Genomic DNA, 20,579 nt, shown 5'->3' with positions numbered 1-20,579 from the left:
AATTAATATGAATATAATATTAATTATATTTTACTTATTTATTAAATATAATTGAGAAATATGCATGATAAAATTAATTATATATAAAAGATTTAATAAAACTAATCAATTATAAAAAAGTTTAAAAAGTAGAAAGTTTGAAAATATAAATAAAATGTAATAGAAGTTATAATCTACAAGACATAATATTATGGAAATAAGGAAGATAATTGTCTAATATGAGGCAATAGAGGAGTCATCATCATGATGGTTTGTTGGAGGATCAGGCATACCAGTACTAGAAGCACTGGCTGGTCGAGCAGGCATAGGTGGTGGAATGATGCCAAGGCCAAACATGTGTACCATGTGTTGCATCGTCCATCAAGCTCAGTTATGCGATCGTCGCACTCCAATTCCACCTTTGCTTAAAGCTCGTGCCTAAGTTCCTCCCACGACTAGTCAGAAGAAGTGTTGCTCGAACTACCAAAGCCATAGGGCTATGTGAAAGTCCGCATCTCTAACCTTAAGCCATAGATGTGCTGCTTCTTCTCACCGCTGCTGACATCTACTATCAGCTATGACATATCAACCGATGGAGGATCAGAAGAACCCTCATCGAGCTGAGATACAGCAATTGCTTGTGCCTCCACAAAATGTTGAAAGTTGTAAGAAAAAGCATTATATGTAAGCCTTTTATGTATAATATCATGAATAATTATTTATCTTTAAGTATAGAAGTAACTTACAACGATCTGCTAGACTTGATGTAGATGAACTACCCGTCGGATTTGTTGTGCAACCACTTGAACAGATCATCAGCGGTAGGATTGCGACCCAACTCAGTAGAGTAAATAAAAGAAAAACAAAGGATTAAATTAATTATAAGTCACAATGGAATTAATACTTGCAATTAAATAACTAAAATTTTACAATTATTACCAGTGTCCTTCTATGGTCGATGGCCAATCTGGACCAATCAGTGTGACAAGTAGGGCCTGTACCATGTCTAGCAACCTTGGTAAGATGGTTCTTAAAGATTGTCTTCATCTCATGCCTCTTCCAATGATTTTTTTTAGTGGGTCTAGCTCTCCTCCAGCACACATCGAGGTTTCCCACTACTTTTCCAACCGAGACCATATCGCAGTATCTCTCGGTTGCCTGCTCATCCCAAGTCCTGCAGAGACTCTCCTCATACCTAGAGTACTAATTGAAAATTTTCTACAAATAAAAAATGAAAGAAAATTTTAATATTAATCTATTTTAAATATTATTAAAAAATTTATAATCATATAACAAGTATTACCTTAAACTCAATGAAATATGATCCTTTTGTCTTCTTAGGCACTAACCTCCACATGTAGCCCTACCCTATTCTTGAGAATCTTAGAGATCCTCGTTGAGCACATATGAGACAATAGCAACCTGCATACTATAATAAAACTCTGTTAGTTTATATTATAAAATATTTATAATGATGTAATTTAATATGCAAATAAATACTTAAATTTATAACCTCTCATTCTCAACCTAAATCTAAAGCTTAGAACTCTTTGATGAAGATCAGACTAGTGAGATCCTAAAGGGTGGTGATACTAGTGTAGTGGGTGGTGGAATAGAAGTGATAGGTGGTGGTGTTGTGGGCATAGTGGGGGTGTAAAAGATGGAGAAAAGGGTGGTTTATCTTCCTATGATGGAGAGGGAATAAGGGGTAGGGCTGATGTAGAAGGCCGACCTGAACATCCTTGACGCTTCTTATAATATTGTCTATCTGCTATCTGAATTATTTTATACTTTCCATATTACGAACATCATATATTAATTTAAAAAATATATCAAAAGCTTAAAATAAAAATATTATGGTTAATATAAAAATAGCATAAAATAATATAGAGCCATAATACATATGATTGAATTATAAAAAGAAAAACATATGATATTACTAACTATCATTATAATTTTCATCTGGCTGGTCATTCCGGTTGTCTATTTTCAAATCAAGTTCCAAGTCATCGTCATTGTTGGCATTTTCATTCGCAAGTTCTATTAACCTATTATCAGCATCATTCAAGGAATCAAGATCTTCATCCTTTGTATTGGAACATATATGTGCAATTGATCTTCCTAGAATGGTGGTGTTAGACTTGAAACAACAAACAATCTTTTCAATCGGCAGATCTATACCACGAAATAACTTCTTAGTGTTGTAAAGTTATCAGTATTAACATTATTTTCAGGCACTATTTCTTTTATCAATTCACACATCTGATGAAAGTATCTTTCTAACATGTGGTTCTCTGACTTCATGCTCATTAGTTGAGCAACGAGATATAACTGTAAATACCTCTTACAACTGGACTACAACTCCTACTATGTTGCCTCTAGCATGTCATAAAAAATTTATGCTTCAGTATTAAAGGGTTTCTCCATGTCATCGACATTAAATTCAAGACCGATGCATCCATTACCATTATCTGATATGGATCATAGACTTCTTCTCTAAGAACACCACTTCTTTCACTGAGATTAGAAATGTTGTCAATCCCAACTTGTTTCACCTTGAATTGTCCGTACATAATATTCAGGTACAAATCTATAATTTGCCATATGGTATTTAACTATATATAGGTTATGGAAAGCCATATTCTAACACTTGGTGTGATTATATGGACACCTAATCTTGTCCATATCCATGTTTCTCGATTGACTAGAGGCAAATTGAATAAACGCCTCTAGACCATCCAAAAGTTCTTGGTTTAGAATACCTCTTGTAAACCTATAATACATCCACTGACGATCTGAACTCATGTTTATCTATTAAATTTTGGTAGGATATTTTTTGTTTATTTAATATTATAAATATATGTTTTAAATAATTCTTGGATATAACATATTTACATCCTTATAATTCATGTACTCAATTGAAAGGTAGGAAGCTAGCCCATTCAAAAATATATCATCTATACTACTGTTTTATGTTTATTCGCACAAATGTTGAAATTTGGTAGCATCTCCTCTAGTTTTTTGAGTTCACAAAATGGAATATGTGTTATAGCATGATACACACATTATCCAATATGTATATAAAGGAAGAAAAAGGGCAATACTACCAAATATCTATATATGCATCAGATGCACGTAAAGTCTAGTCTTTTAACATATAGACGTTGCATTTCCAAACTGTCCACACTAGACCATTCAGTGATCTCTCACTCTCCAATGAGAAAGATGTCGAACAATTTTCTACAGCTAACACACATAGGGATGTTCTTTTGTCCCTAACATTATTATATTAATTTAATTTTATATCTTAATTTTAAGATTATTAAATTTGTAATTAATACTTTTAAATTTCTTAAAATGTTAATTATTACTTTTATGGATATTTTTTATCCTTAAAATTCTATGTAAATTTCGTTAGAGTTTTTTATATAAAACGAACAATACTCCCCTAAAATAGGTCTAATTCCTGATTAAGAAATATTTCAAATATTTAATCCAACAAAACATATATCCACAATACATATATTATTACTTAATAATTACTAAATTTCACTAATTTAAATTATAACATCTATTTTCACATTATTATCACATTCAATAAATCACCAATAAATATACATACATGGTGTCAAGAAAACACATATACATACTATAAAAAATTATTTATCACAATAGATAAAAATATTTTTAAAAAACTAATAAAATTTATACATACTACTAGCTAATCCCCGCACGCGGTTCTCTATGAACAAAGATTCTAAAAATATAGAAATACATATTAATATAAATTAAATTAAAAATTAAGTTAAACCTAAAAAACTAAAATTATTAAATAACCAAAACAATGAAGAAATACAACTCAATAAATAAAAATAAACAGAGATTAAACTAAATCTAAAAGGCTAGGAATACTAAGTAACCAAAAATTAAAAAGAAACAACTAAATAAATTAAAAATATAAAAAAATATACTAAACTTACATTACTAAACATACTAAATAACTAAAAAAAATATACAACTAACTAATTATTAACTAAACAGAAATTAAAAGAATTAAACTAAACTTAAAAGACTAAGAATACTAAATAACCAAAAAAAAGAAAGATAGACAGCTAAATAAATTCAAACCATTGAAAAATAAACTAAACCTAAATTACTAAACATGCTAAATTAAATAACATAATTATTAACTAAACAATATAATAGAAATGAAATAATTACAAATAATTATTAACTATACAGAAATTACAAAAGAAAATAATATAAATAAAAAAATAAAATATCCTAAAAATACTAACTAACAAATAGAAGAAAAACTATATACCTAATCTGAATTTTAAAAAATTAATAAACATTAAAAAATATATTAACATATTTTAAAAAAAAAATATCGACTCAAAAAGAGGGAGGTAATGACGGATGAAGGGAGAACCGACAGAAGAGAAGACTAACTATAGATATATATATATATATATATATATATATATATAACATTAGAAAAACACTTACAAGTGTCAGAGGAGGAGATAATTGGCAGCAGCAAGAAGGGAGGGCAGTGAGAGAGAAGAGGCAGAGAAGAGAAAAAGGGGAGAAAGAAGAGGGAAGAGGGGGAGGAGACTATGTATGATACCTAAATCTACCAATGGGCATTAACCCTTTGGTAAATTTTAGGTATAATAGAAAACCTGTTTCATTTAAGGATAATCATCGCTTTCCTTTCTGCATATTGTAATACGTAAAAGCGGCAACATTTTTAGTTGTTCAATTTAGTGACGAAACCAAGCAGCGTTGACCTCATGATATAGCGATGGCAAGCACGGCATGCTAAATACCTCACTTAATGATGGATATGGTTGTTGCTAAATACAATTCCTTAATGCTTAAAACTTGTGTCATATTTTTATAAAAATTTAGTGACGGTCGGTGGAGCCATCGCTAAATGAAGTGTGAAATGTCGGCACATTGTCACTATGTTGTCCTCATAATTAGCACCAACATCTCTCACTTTATTTATCAATGACCTATAGTCCGTCGCTAATGATCTGTAACTAGTTCATCATTAGATCGCCGTACCTTTCATCAAGCTCAAATCCTTCAGTGCGCTGCCATTATTCTGTCACAATTTAGCGACAGCTATCATCCATCGCTATATGGTGTCCCTAAACATAGTCTTCCTCATAGTGGTTATTTATGAGATAACCGTTTTGGAAATCTTCCTAACGAGTATGTATATTGCAGTCACGATCTCTTTATGGTGGATGAGGTTTCATCTTGCCCAAAGAAGCCTTCATAGTGTTTTGAATCTGGTCGCAATAGTGGGCACGTCACGCACTGTGCTTAAATGGCCTTAAATGACCATTTCTCGCATTCGTGATATATTGATGGCAATAGTGATTTCTGCCTTGCTATAACACCGTTTTCAAAAACCGAACCAGAGAGTGAACCAGTTAGGAGTCATTTACCGGTTCAACTAGTTTGACCGGTTGGACTGTTGGTTAAATCAGTCTAATAAAAATTGATTATTTATTATTTATTATTCTTTTAAAATAATAACTACAATAAACTAATTATAAATTATCAACTTTTAATAGTATTTAATAAGTCCAAACACTAATTTTAAATAATTAAAAAGATGCATAGTAATAGAATCCTATAATAAAATCATGAATACAAAATATAAATTTGTGAACAAATTAATTATAAGAACTAATTTTAGAAAAATTATTATTTTTCTTCTAAATGTAAGTTCTAATGATTTCAGATATAGTTTAGTTCAATTTTTAGCATTATAATCTATAATTTGATTTTTTTATTTATAGATATATATAAAAGAAAACCGGTTGAACCGATTTTGTCCGTTTACCCGGTTCAATTGCAAATCTTATATTTTAGCTAAATTAGACCGAATTAAATAGCAGCTTCTGGTTGAATCGGTTAAACCAGCCAATCTAATCCGTTTATAAATTAGTGCTTCAATAGTTATGTAAAATATTAAGTTTACACCTGCAACGGAAGAATTATAGTCACAATTTCAATTGTTAAGTGCTTTCAAAATCTATAAGGAACATTGATGTAAACCTTCTAAGGAAGAGAAGGATAAATGCCAAGATCGATACTTATAAGGTTTGCCAAAAGATATTTGCAGAACTATCACCCTTATTTATAAAGAAATAAGATCAATAGCTATAATGGGATGAACTTAATTAATCCTAGAAACTAACAAGTTAATAGAATTAAATTAAGGTAGAAGTGAAATCAAAACCTAAACAATAAGTTTTAATCTCAATAACCACTTAAAGAAACTTTTTAAGCAAAAACAAGGTTTTCTATTCAATCAAAGATATTATATATATTTCGAATTACATAGCTCTATTTATAGAGTTTAAAACATAATAATCCTAATCCTAGAATGACTAGGATATGTGGCCAAGATTTCTAAATCAACACGGAAACAAATAACTCCTTAAAGAGAGAGAATATAATATGATCAAGATTCCTAAATAAACAAGAAAACAAATAACTCCTAAATAGATGTTATCAGGACTCCTTGATGGATTAGGATCTTTAATAGAATTAGAATTCTTTGCTAAAGTAGGATTCTTTGTGCTACATGGGTTCTCATCATCAGGACTCCTTACTGGATTAGAATCTTTAGTGGAATTAGGATTCTTTGTTAAAATAGAATTCCTTGTGCTACATGGATTCTTATCAAACATACTGAAATAATATTAATACTACTCAATTTAATTGTGAAGATTCATATCAAGAGTCACTAAATAAGTGAAATAACTCTGACTAACAATTTAACTTAAACGTCAAACATGCTAGCTCAAAGACACATCATCAAGTGTAATACATCCAAAGTTTATTGACATTTGAGCATAAACACATCACTTATTAATTCAAAGGCATAATATTTCCTTTTGTTACTTGTTATAAAGATTACAATATCTATATGTGGCGCTATACATATCTTTTTCTAGCACTACTTGGTGTCTTGGGCCAACCTTTTTTCTTAAGGGACAGTGATATTACACCATGCGATTTTATCATAATGCATATTACATGATTTAACATGTTATAGAAAGCAACTGGCACAGCACAAAAGCTAAAGCATGTATCATTATGCATGTATGATAATCCATGAAGATCTTTTTGTTTTTGTGGGTGAGCGTGTGTCTGTTTTCCTTCCCAAGGTACCTCTCTTTGTATTAATGGCTTTTGTCTTTATACTTGAAACTATCCTTTGCTGAATCTAGAAATCAAATTAAATTTCCTCCACAAGAAATTATTATTACTTACTAATTAATTACCCAAATGTAACGCATCCTTCTTTATTATATACTATACAATAGCTTTTATCCATAAAAGGGATAGAGCTATTCTTATGGGCATGCAACTTTGTCTGTTCAAATCAAGAAGCTGTCTCATATTTAACTCATAAACTTGGGCTTCTTCTTGTGCACACACAGAGAGAGAAGATAGAAAAGAAAAGGGGAACCTTTAAATTTACATATGGAGAAGCTAACAGAACTGAGCCACCTCTTTGTCACCATCTTCCTCGCCGGAGTGGCTGGTATGATGGTGGTTCCGGCGATAACAGATGTTACCATGTTAGCACTTTGCCCTGGTCAAGACGAATGCTCTCTGGCCATTTACCTCTCTGGATTCCAACAAGCTGTACGTTTCTTCATCCTCTTTTTCTTTTTCTTTTAATTTCTTTTTTCCATTGCTTAATCTAGCTATTCATCCTATCCTTGACCTGTTAAATTAACTCTTGATTTTCTTATTTACTACGGTGATATATATATATATAAAAGCTTTGTTAAGTTCCATATAATTAGAAAGAGCCAAGTGTATGAAATGCTAGAAATTAACTAAGCTTTTAAGGGGCTGTTAGTGTTAGTAACTTAATTAAAATGAATCAAGTTTTGTTTTTTTAACCTATACAGAAAAGAAAAATAGTTTTATTTATTGCATTTTCTTCTCTGTCGTATTGCCACCTACAAATCAGACCTAACAATACTTTGAATTTCTTTTTTCTTTCCGAAGAATATATTGAAAATATTTGACAGGCATGTATCGGTATATAAAATTTAAAGACACGTTTTCTCTCATAATAATTATTTATTGATATATATTATTTTTATGTTAAGTAGGAGGTGAAATAGCAGAAGGGAGAATTTCTAAATATGGCTTAGAAACAATTAGCAGTCATGTAATTACTTCAATTTTGATTCTTTTATTACAAAAAAAAAAAAAAAGAATAAGAAAAAGAAAACCCTTTTTATAATTTCTTAATCTACTCATAATTAAGGTGAAACTATACTCTGAAAAGTGAACAACAAATATTCAAGTATCACCAATGTTTTTCAGTGTTCTCCCTAATACTATAACTTTATAACAAAAATGTTCCAATTAATCTCCTGTAAAGAAAAGCACTTAGTAGTAAAAAAAAAAAAGGTGCTTGATATTCATAAATCAAATTGGAATATTTTTCTTTTTCTAAAGCAAAACTATATAATTCCTTGGACCCACCTTAAACAAATAAAGAATATGTATGTTTTTTTTAATGAAACAAAAACTTATTTTTGTATGATGAAGAATAATAATCATTTAATGGGGAAGAAAAAGGAGAGGATTGAATCTATGTTTTATAATTTATTACATATAAATGATATCTTTGAAGTACTAATTATGTTTATTTGCCAAACTTAAGTACTATTTAATTGCTCCACCTAATCCCAAAAACAAAATTAATTAGAAAAGTTATAACAAAAAGATTAATTGCTGGGTACGAAGTACAAGTGTATAAGGAGCGAAAGCAGGGTATCTAATTGCTTTAACTTTAGTGTGTATCTTTAGACAAAAATGGGTTAATGGGCCCCTTTAGGTCCACCCACTACATTCCATTTTCATTTTTGAAAGAAACCAAGCACCCTTAATATATAACAAAGTTTTTATGGTACATAGTATATATCAAAATAATATTTTAATGCATTCTTTTGTTAAATATAGCTCTTTTTATGTATAAAAATCTATTTTACTTTTTACTTTATATTTTATATTTTATATTTAATAAATACACTACAAATTTTTATATACCTAACTATTTAATATTTATAATTTTATTTTTATTAATAAAAAATTAAAATTATTAATATTTATAAAAAGAAAAATAAAATAAAATATAAAATATAGAAAATTTATTGAATTAAATAATAATTTTTTATATTTTAAATTTTTTTTAAATGCTTATAATTATAAAAATTATACATATTAAGAAAATCAACTTTCCACACATATTAGAAGAGAAAAAAATTAAAAGTATAGTGTTTTCAGCTATATAATGTGTTAAATCTGTCTTTCTTTTGATAATATTGAGAACCACATTTGATCCTGAATGATTAAAATTTGTAGGATATATATGGAATCTGACACTTGTTACTAAATTTGAAATATATATATAATTTCTAACAAAAAAATTAACATATATTATTAAATTATTCCTTTAATAAAATAGTAATTTAAATTTTAAATAATAGTATATTAATTTTAGTTTTATTATTAATTACAAATATTAAAAACTCAATTAATGATAAAAATATTACAAATCATTTATTAAAAAAGAACCCTAATATATTAACATTGATTCTTATTGAGTTTTTATTATATATTTTTCAATTATTATTTATCAATTTTAATGCAATAAAACCTTTTAAAAATAAGAAATGCGATTTTATTTTTCAAATTTAGAAAATATTTTATAAATAAAATAATAGAAATACACAGATAACTGACTAATTTATATATATCATATGTATTAATTTCTGAAATTTAAATTTTTTTGACATGTATGTTTAAATTTAGACACATAAGATTTTTATTTTAACAGCTCTATTTATTTTTAACACGTAGAATTCAAGTTTATGTGTAATTTTATAATTCTTCTATTAATTTATTGATTCATAAGTTATATTACTAAATTAAACACGGATTCTAATACTAAAAGATAACATATTAATTAAATTTTAATATTATATTAACTAATAAATTATTTTCTAATCGGATAATAATATTAATTTTATTTTAAAAATAATATATTAATTATATTTAATATTATATTAATTAATAAATTAATTTTATAATTAAATAATAATTCTAATTCTAAAAAATAACATCTTAAATTATATTTTTAATATTATATTCAATAATAAATTAATTTTTTAATTATATTATGAATTTTTAATTCTAAAAGTAATAATATCAATTATATCAATATATATAAATAACTTTTATATTATTGTATTGATAAAATTCTAAATCTTAAAAAATTATTATTATTTTTTAAGATTTTATAAATTAATATTAAATTATATCTTTCAATTTAATTTATAATTAAATTAATTAATAATGATCGTAGAACACACATTTTTCTTTTAAATTTTAAATTTTAGATGGATAAGGCTTAACTAAGTATAATTAAATATTAAATTATATGTTATGAATAAACTTTTTTTTAAAAGAAAAAGTAATAGCTTATTTAATTAATTATCAACATTAGTTAGTTGATTATTAGTATGAAGAGAATTATATTTGATTGCAGATGATAGGAGTGGGATCGGTTGTGATTACACCTCTAATTGGGAATCTGTCGGATCAGTATGGGAGGAAAGCTATGCTCACACTTCCTTTGACTATCTCTATCATTCCATTAGGTATGCTATTTTTTTTCTTTCTTTCTTTTTCACACAAGAGAATAAGCCAAAACAAAAAGAAGGGAAATTAATCTTTTTACTTTTCATATGCCTTAGAATGATTGGAAAGACATATAAAACAGCTAGATCTGTTTATGGGCCGGGCCTGACTTGACTTTGGATAAGCTCGAGCCCACCCAAGTTTGGAAATTTTTTAATATTTCTGAGCTCAAATTCGAGTCCAATTTTTTTTTTTAAAATCTAGCCCGGCCTGACCAATTATTAAATCTGTCCAATTGCAATTACATTTAGATTTAGGGTTTTGTTTTGTTTAATATATATTAATAACAATAAAATTATAAACAATAATAATAAGTAGCTAAATGGTATATAGCACTTAATTATAAGTTAAAAGTCACAAGTGACATTTCTTTTTTTCCAATTAAACTAGACATCGGGCCGAGCCGGGCTTGAGTTTTTATATAAATCCCAAGCCCGGCCAAAGGAGTATGGGCTTTTTGTAGGTTCGGGCCGGGCCGGACTCGTACACAAAAATTGTTGTCTAAGCCCGATACGAAAATTGCGGGCCTCGGCGGGCCGGACGGGTACCCAGACCCATAAACAGGTCTAAAAACAGCTAATACTTTAAGGTTTTGGCATTTTCAGGAATATATTTTTAAAAAACATTTTTTGTTTTATTTAATATGGATTTGGTACTCTTTTTTACTTGGAATTTCAATTAGTGTTCTGTGTTTTAATCAAATAATAAACAATTAACTCAAGTGGAGAATTAGACTGCTTGATATTTACATTTGTAAAAAAATTAGAAAATTTTAGAATCTGGATCTTTTTGCTATAATTAGCTGTTGTTTGATAAAATTTTATTTACAAGTATAAGGTATGACTAATCATGTAGCTCATAATTATTTACTTATCGGATATGAAATTAATAAAAGAAATAAAATAATCATTTTTTGTAAAAAATCAAATTTTTGAAAGTTAAATAATTCTTTTTCTAAGAACAGTTGAGCATAGACTATGAAATCAAGGTGATTATCTGGTGATGCAAGACAGAAATCCAACTTTAGATATTACTTTTTCTTTTAAAAATTGTGGATGTAGTTAAGAAAGAAAAAACAAAAAGAAAAGGAATTGTATGTTCCTTTTGCACATATATGGTAAAAGTGTTGCTAAAACATATAAGTTTATTTTGACAGCTATATTGGCATACAGCAGGGAAACCAAATTCTTTTATGCATACTTTGGTACAAGGACTCTCACTGCTATGCTCTCCGATAGCAGCATCAATTGCCTTGCTCTTGCTTATGTGGTAATTATAATTATCTCTTCTTTCTTTTAGCTATCGCTTTATTTTTTCTACATATGTTTGTATATATGGTGTGTATTTAAGTTTCTGATATAACCTTTTACATAAAGGGTCTTTTGATCTTCTTCTTTTCTTGTGAAATTTTAATATTTTGAAAATTCAACTATTAACAACTAATACCATTAATTCAACAGTTTAGTAAATGCTTAGTTGAAATTCATTAGAAATTCTATTTTATTTGAAAAAAAGACATAACAGAGAAAGTAAAATGGAAATGATAAAATCAAAAGAAATATTTTAGTGTTATGGAATATATTAATAAACTAATGTTGAATTCATTTAGAAATTCTATCTATTTTGTTAGAGTTTAGTTTAGCTGTAACTAATTCCACACAAATTTGATTATATATAATTCTAAATTAACTTTTATTTTATTTAAAATACATAAACTTTAGATTTATGAAATTCATGAATTTCATATATTGTATAGATTTCAACTAAATATAGTGTTAGTGTCAATTGTTTCTATTCCTTATTAATTTAGCTTTCATTCAATTCAAAGATAATTATATTCATTTTCATAGAGTTTAGAGAAAAAAATGAAAAAAACAATTCAATTTTTCTTTAATTCTAATCAATTATAATTTGTTATTTATTCGACAAAATCGATATTACAACGACCAAGTCTTATTTAAAGTTTAATTACCAAAACTATTAATAATGTTAATAAATTTACACACATTACTGTACGCTCAATTCTCAAGATACTAAAGTATTACTAAATAAATCACAGGACTTCTTATACCAAAATATTAAATTACATAAAAATAGTTATAAACTTCTTAACTATTATGATCACTAATAGGTATTTATATAGAATACGGCTTTTTCTTTTAAATAAAATAACATGTAAAAGTTAATACAAAAAATTAATTTTATATTTTTTTCTTAGAAAAATAAATAGTAATACTGAAATACGACCCTACCCTTGATCCAGCGTCTCAAAAGAAATATGGGATAATATATATATATATATATATATTTAAAAATATGACTCATAGTAACTCGGATATGTACATGTTGATTTTGTTAAATGTGGATAATTTTTGTTATTTTACTTTTCTATTTAATAAAATTTTTAAAAACACAATTGATATCTCATACATTAGGTAGCTGATTTAAATATTTACAGAAGTTAAGATCGAAAAATGTTAGGATATATACAATGAATAAGTGAATTATATATATTACTTTCACATTGAATAATTAACTTAATATTTAATTATTTAAAAACTAATAAATATTTATGGTTGGTGTCTATTTTAATATTAGAATTTTCCTAAATATGGTTGAGTACTTGATCCTGCATACCTGTCTATTTTTTCAGGCTGACAACGTTTCAGAAGGACGACGAGCATCAGCATTTGGAATTCTATCTGGCATATTCATAGCAGCCTTTGTCTGCGGAACATTAGTTGCTCGTTTTCTCACTACTACTTTGACCTTTCAGGTTAATTTCTTAACTTTTTGTGTTTTTCAGTCATCAGTCCATCTATATATATATATATATATATGTTAGTATATTAAAATTATTTGTATATTAGGATAATCGGTTATTTGACATGGTATCAGAATCTTGACAGAAAAGAATATGAAAACTAAAACTGTTTTCAGGTTTAAAACTTTTAGTGGTAACAGAAGGCTTTAACAGTAATTTTAATGTTACTATAATTCTTTTTCAGGTTGCTACATTTATTTCAATGCTTGCTGCTGTGTACATGAGGGTTTTCCTGAAGGATAAAGTGGTGGAAGGTGAATGTTTAACACAGCCAATCTTGAAGACCGGACTAGATGACATTCATCAAGATGATGACTTGCCTAACAAGGCACCATTATCCAAGAAGATTCTAACAGTTGGGGATCTTATTTCCTTGCTCAAGTGTAGGTAAGGCTTTCGATGATAGTTTCCTTGATCTTTCTGTAGATCGCCGCTGCCAATGCCATTGATATTTTATTGGTCCCTGTAGAACACTCTTAATCACCTAGTGCTTCATTCATATTCTCGAATAGTTGGGTTTGACATATTCATCTTGTAAAACTTGGTGCTGCAGTGCAACATTTTCACAAGCAGCAGTTGTTGCTTTCTTTCATAGTCTTGCTGAGGGAGGAATCCAAGCAGCTTCTATGGTATCATTTGTGCATTATGTATCTTAGATTTGTCGATTCTCTTTTCCACAATTGCATACTTGCACGTAGCATTGGAATCTCCAAAAGAAAAAAGGAATTCTTTTTACTGCTAACCAGTATAATTTGTTTCATGCAGTACTACTGGAAGGCCCGTTTTCATTTCACCAAAAACCAGTTTGCCGATCTATTTCTCCTTGCTGGTCTTGCAGGAATGATATCACAGGTATAAAACCATTCGTTCTATAGTCATCTGTTTCATTCTCAGATCAGCATATGATTTTCTATTATTGTATCATATTCTGTAATAATATCTTTTTTAGATAGATTATTCATTGTTGAATTCCTTGGTATTTTACAGCTGATTTTCATGCCTTTGTTGGCACCTTTTGTATCAGAGAAAAAACTACTGTCCGCAGGACTCTTTATGGGTTTTGTAACTGTACGAGCTTCAGTTCTACCCTTTTTCTGATTAAGTCTGCAACTTTTGATTCTAATTGTCTATAAATTGAGCACAAAATTCCAATAATTTATCCGGGTATCTTGCAGATGTTGCTTTACAGCATATCGTGGTCATTCTGGGTAATGTTTATTCTACCAACACTTAAATTTTCTCATCATGTGTTCCTTGTTCTGGTATTTGTTCTCAGTTCTCACGTACAACTGTTAAAAGAAATTTTCGTTCTGAGCAGGTTCCTTATGCGACTACTGCATTAACAGTCTTTGTTGTTTTCGTGACTCCATCTGTGAGTTCTACAATTTCATCTTCTGCTAAATCTTTTGCCATCTGTTGACTGACTGAACCTGCACACTGATGTGATTTTATGACTTGCATAGTTACGCAGTATTGTATCCAAGCAAGTTGGCCCTGATGAGCAGGTAACTCTGCCAAAGATGGGATAATTGTGCACCAATTCTTCATTTTAATTCAAATTCATGTATTACATGAACTGTTTTAATTTGTTTCAGGGGAAGGCTCAGGGCTGCATTTCAAGCATATCTTCCTTCGCCAACATCATTTCCCCTCTGATTTTTAGTCCTTTGACAGGTACTCAGGTTATAGGAATGTATCTTTTTAGGCACATGTAATTGGAGTTGATAACTTTCTTTTGCCAATGCAGCTCTATTTCTGTCTGAAGAAGCACCATTTCATTTCCCTGGCTTTAGTATGTTATGCATTGGATTTGCATTGGTATGAGATTTTTCAAGATAAAATGATATAATTCGATCATTTTCAGAACTGAAAATTTGCAATCTGAGTTATGGGTGTTTTTCTAACTTGTGTATCTAACATGACAAAATCGACATATGTTGTCCAGATGATTGCGTTCTTTCAGAGTATAATGATAAAGGAACCTAGTCTCATTTCAACTCACAGAAATAGCAGCAACAGCACAGAAGCCTAGATCTGATGATTGGAATTGTATTTTTCAAGGTGAAAGTCTATTTAGTCTTCACTTGTATCTCCATAGAAGTGATCGTAGAGCTTCTGTATGCAATGACGAAACATGTGAAAAGAGTTCAAGAAAAGTCATCACTGACCAGTGTAAAATGTATCATTTTGATGCAAGCAAAGCTTTACAAGGCTTCCATGCAATGGCAAGTTATGAACCTGAGGAAAGCTTTACAAGGTTCAAGCATTACTGGTTGCTGAAGCTGCAGTTTGCTCTGCTTGCCTGCATGTTTTGTATATGCTCTATACTTTAAAAAGTTCTTTACACTGTTTATTCTACTCTGAGCTAGTCTCCGTGCAACATCAGATCCTGTGGTGAAGCTACACAGTATATCCAGTCCCTAGCCTTCCATTTCAGCTGAACACAAGAAGTGTAAATCAACTAAATCAGAATCAAATATGCATCATCACAACTGCCAACAAAATATCACCCTTATCACAATTGTCATCCTTATAATCATCATCAATGTTGTAATTACCATCTAAGAAGTAATGCTCATAAATCTCAAATAGCAAACCAATGAATCCGGTGATGCATTAGAACCTTTCATAGAAACAGGTAAAAGCAGAATAATACTGGTGTAGAAGAAAAATAAATTATTCCAGATGCCAATTGAATTAGCCTAATTATTTGACTCAAAAGGGGCCACCAAAATGAATAACCTACTGTCCCTACCACCCCTCCAGCCCTCCATGCCATGTCAATATGCAAAGGGATCATCATGTTTGCAAACTTTGTTTGCAATTTATGTCTCGTGTACAGACTATCACTCCTTTTATTTTGTTCTTGTTTTCAGAAGTTACAATCTCGAGCTAAGTCCTTGGCATCAATCAGATAGATAAATTTATAAGAACATGGTTTCAATCATTAGCTCAAGAAAATAAAGCTTACCTGTTTAATTTTTGAAGGGAGAGTAGCATTCTCAATGCCCTTCAAAGTCTATGCCTCAAATCATTCTCAATTCCAATCCTGGAGAATACTGTGGTATGATAATGAGTTGACTTGCTCATCTGCTTTCATAACAAGAATGAGCTTGGTGAGCTCTTTTGTCGACATAATCATCCGACCACATCCTGACACTCGCCATATAAGTTATATATGGGCCCGAACAAGCAACCCCCCTTCACAGTCTGACAATTCCAGTGCCCTTACTCCTTAGAGAATTCGCATCTGGCTCCATGAAAGCACACCAAGTCACTTAAAAGACTAGATAAGCCAACTTGAAACAGCCAGTTTCTCTTAATTTATCCATCCACTCGTAAAGATTATCACGCAAAGTAAACAACCCCTCTTATATTATGAATTTAACTGCCATCATTCCCTGATGCAGCAGCATCAAGAGCAGATAGCATTACCCCTCCATAATTTTCTAGTGTTGGTTCCTTATCTCCATCTTCAGAGAGGTGCAATCAAAGTGGAGTTCTCTTACTGTTGCTAATAAAAATTACGCAACCAACCAATGTAACCTTCAGTAGACAGCTCATCTATTTCAATGATCACCACTGGGAGGAATCTACCCAACTGATTGCTGCTTCTTTCTTGATATTATTCCTCTCCATCATTGATCTTATTTCTGCTGCATTGTCCCATTGCCCAACATCAACATACATGTTGTATAACAAGATGTATGGAACTGAGCTATCTGGTTCAAGTTTCATCAATGCTTCAGCAGCAACTCTGGCCATCTCTACATTGTTATGAACCCTGCTAGCACCCAGTAATGCACCCCAGACAGCCTTATCTGGCTCAATTGTCATGCTATTGATTAGATCCAGGGCCTCCTCAAGCTGTCCCTGCCGACCCACAATGTCCACAAGGGAGGCAAAGTGTTCAACCCTTGGCTCAACACCATAATCACTTACCATGGATTCAAATATCCTCCGACCTTCTTCAACTAGTCCAGCATGAGCACAGGCATTTAAAACTGATATAAAGGTTATATATGTAGGCTGCACTTTGAAACTTCTCATCAATTTGAAAAGTTCTAAAGCCTCTGTAGCATAACCATGAGATGCATATCCTCCAATCATTGCATTCCAAGAGATTACTTCTTTCTGCAGCTTCATCTCATAAAAAATGGTCCGTGCCTCAAATATTGCCCCACATCTTGAATACATGGTAATCAGGGCATTGTTTAGTGGCACATCTGGAATAACTGTCTTTGAGACCAACTGATGAATCTGCATACCGAGTTGCAAATCCACAATTCCAGAAGATACGCTGAGAAGTGAAGATAAAGTGTGTCGATCAGATTTCTCTCCTTCAACTTGCATCTGAATGAAGAGGTTAATTGCTCCTATATAATCACCGTTCTTCTCATACCCAGCAATCACGGAATTCCATGAGACCAAGTTCTTTTGCGGCATCCTCTCAAAGAAATCATGAGCAAGTTCCAGACTACCACTCTGAGCATATCCTGAGATCATCAAATTCCATGAAAGGGTATCCGGGCTTGGCATTTTATGGAAGAGGTTGGAGGCCTCCTCCATATCTAACACATGAACATACCCGCTAATCATAGTATTCCAAGAAAAGGAATCCCGATCAGGCATTTGGTCAAAGAGTTTCCTAGCAGAGATAACATCTCCTGCCTTCACATAGCACATAATCATAGTATTCCATGATACCACATTTCTCTCAAACCTCCCAGTTCTTCCTTTTCCCTGGTCATTATAAAATGGAATCTTATCAAAAAGATTTTGAGCTTCATCAACCCTTCCTCTCTGACCATACCCAGCAATCAAAGTATTATAAGCATGAACTAAATATTCTTTTGATCCACCATTATTTCCATAATCAAGCAAAATTCTTTCAGCTTGATCCAATTCTGAATTCTGAATAAGACCAGACACAAGTGCACTCAGTGACGTCACATCCCTTTCAGGCATTCTCTTAAAAAACTCAATTGCACGCACCACATCACCATTCTGCAAAAACCCAGAAACCATAGCATTCCACGAGACAGAATTCTTCTCAGGCATAGTATTAAAAAGCCCCAATGCCTCGTCCATCCTCCCATTCTTTGCATAACCACTAATCATCGTGTTCCAAGAGACACAACACCTCTCAGGCATTTTATCAAACAAGTTCCTTCCTTCCTCAATAAACCTCTTCCCACGACAGGAAACATACCCAGAAATAATCAAATTCCATGAGACAACATCTCTCTCAGGCATTTCATCAAACAGTTTTCTTGCTTTGGTCATCTCTCCTCGTTTCACGTACCCACTAATCATTGAATTCCATGTCACAGTGTTCCTCCGCTCCAATTTATCAAACAATGCTCTTGCTTCATTAATCCGACCTGTTCGCGTGAAATGTGAGATCTTTTTGTTTGAGGAATATAAGTTTGAGTCTTCAACAGAAGTCTTTGCTCTTGGGGGCATGGCAAAACTGCGAGATTTTACAGTGAAGTAAAGTTGTCGTGTAATTTGAAACTTCCTTTGCCATGTTATTTTAAGGGCGATGTTCAATCTCTGCATCATTATAAGAAGAAGTAATATTTAAAAGCATATCAGAGGAGGAGTTCGGTGGTGTTTGCATTCTCTAGTCTTAACTGGCTTCTGCATTAGTTTTTTGTCTAGGTTTCACCTTGGGTTGCATGCTCAACTCAACACACTCGCTCGGCATAACTCATCAACTTAAGCATTCTTTTACAGCGACTGCAACGGGTCCACTTGGTTGTTTTTTAGTTACTAAATAAAAGAGAATTTTTCAAAAATATGTTAAAATCAAAAAGAAAAAGATTACTTTTACGGTGTAAATATTTTTTTTTAAAAGAAACGTTTTTTGAACTTACAGTGACTGTTTTCTATTATTTCTAGTTTTTCTTCATTTATTTTTGGTTATTTTTATTAATTTTTAATTATTTTTAATAATTTTAATTATTTTTCAGTTGTTTTATTAAAAGATAAAGATTAATTTATAGTAAAAGGTTAAATGACTATCTTTTTATATTTAACATGATAAAAATAAAAAAATTATAAATTTAATAAAAAAATTGGAAATTTTAATATTTCCCTTGAATAAAATCCGAGGTTGTTTTTATTAACAACTGGTTTTATGGCCCTATCTTTTGCAATTAGGGCTCTCTTGACATTAAAATGACGCTATTGTTGTGGTACACTTGCAAATGACCAAGAGCCTCATTGTACGGTGGAGCCTTGCTGATTATAAATAATGTAAATGTAGATTTAGGATAATTACTATTTGTGTCTATATTTCTATATTTACTAGTTAATTTTTAATATTTAAAAATTATATTTTCTGTTTTTATAATTTTATATTAAAAATTCATTATTTCACGATGCAAGTAGATAGATAGAGAATATTTAGGGACACAAAACAACTCTTTCTAAAGAACTCAGCAAAATAGTTCTATAACTTCGGAAAAAGCGGTGTTTCCTCACAAAGAAGGTCGCAGTGACCATGTCCAAGCGACTGTTTACAAAAAAACACAAATCTCTGCAAAGTTGTAAGACCATGTACGGAGGTTGACGCCTGCCCAGTGCTAAAAGGTCAAAAAAGTTGGTGACATAATGATCAAAGCCGGTGACTGAAGCCCTAGTGAGCGGTGGCTGTAACTATAACGGTCCTAAGGTAGTAAAATAATTTTCATTAAATAATTATTAATTAGGTTTAGTTTTATGCTATTTGATTCCTGATCTTTAGTGTGATATATAAATTACTCCTTATAGTTTATTTTTTATAATAAAATCTTACCTAATTTCTATGCAAAAATCAAGTTTAGTATATATATAAAAATAATTAATTAGTGTTCTTTAGTTACTTTAATTTCTAGCATGATTGAATCATAGTAAAATTTAAACATCTTAAAAACACTTATCTTTAGCAAAATATTAAAAATGTATATAATTTAATTTTTAAATTATTAAAATAAAATTGATATTATTCTTATTATTAATTTTGTTATAGTAG

The 20,579-nt window shown here is 30.3% G+C and overlaps 2 protein-coding genes across 3 annotated transcripts; one reads left to right on the top strand and one right to left on the bottom strand.

Annotated features, from left to right (window-relative positions):
- The first annotated feature begins 7,311 nt into the window (after positions 1-7,311).
- LOC8283639 (hippocampus abundant transcript-like protein 1) lies at positions 7,312-15,919 on the top strand. 2 transcript variants are annotated; one of them, XM_048378220.1, is made up of 14 exons: positions 7,313-7,659; positions 10,586-10,697; positions 11,894-12,006; positions 13,391-13,513; positions 13,746-13,948; positions 14,115-14,190; positions 14,327-14,413; positions 14,549-14,629; positions 14,737-14,769; positions 14,880-14,933; positions 15,025-15,066; positions 15,157-15,235; positions 15,309-15,379; positions 15,507-15,919. In XM_048378220.1, exons 1-14 carry the CDS (start codon positions 7,495-7,497, stop codon positions 15,591-15,593), a joined length of 1,326 nt encoding a protein of 441 aa, XP_048234177.1. In that variant the 5' UTR covers positions 7,313-7,494; the 3' UTR covers positions 15,594-15,919. The 2 variants fall into 2 exon arrangements, with proteins under 2 accessions (XP_048234178.1, XP_048234177.1); XM_048378221.1 differs by lacking the exon at positions 15,309-15,379 and having other exon boundaries at positions 7,312-7,659.
- On the bottom strand, positions 15,726-19,492 carry LOC8283637 (pentatricopeptide repeat-containing protein At1g62260, mitochondrial). Its single transcript, XM_002521195.3, has 2 exons — positions 16,533-19,492; positions 15,726-15,998 (listed from the first exon to the last, which is right to left on the bottom strand). The coding sequence occupies exon 1, from the start codon at positions 19,124-19,126 to the stop codon at positions 17,138-17,140; it is 1,989 nt and encodes a 662-aa protein (XP_002521241.1). The 5' UTR covers positions 19,127-19,492; the 3' UTR covers positions 15,726-15,998; positions 16,533-17,137.
- Positions 19,493-20,579: the final 1,087 nt, after the last annotated feature.

Source organism: Ricinus communis, chromosome 8 (genome assembly GCF_019578655.1).
Source record: "Ricinus communis isolate WT05 ecotype wild-type chromosome 8, ASM1957865v1, whole genome shotgun sequence".
Lineage (NCBI taxonomy): Eukaryota > Viridiplantae > Streptophyta > Magnoliopsida > Malpighiales > Euphorbiaceae > Ricinus > Ricinus communis.
Note: the sequence above shows the minus strand (reverse complement) of the source record. Positions and strands in the feature narration are given on the sequence as shown.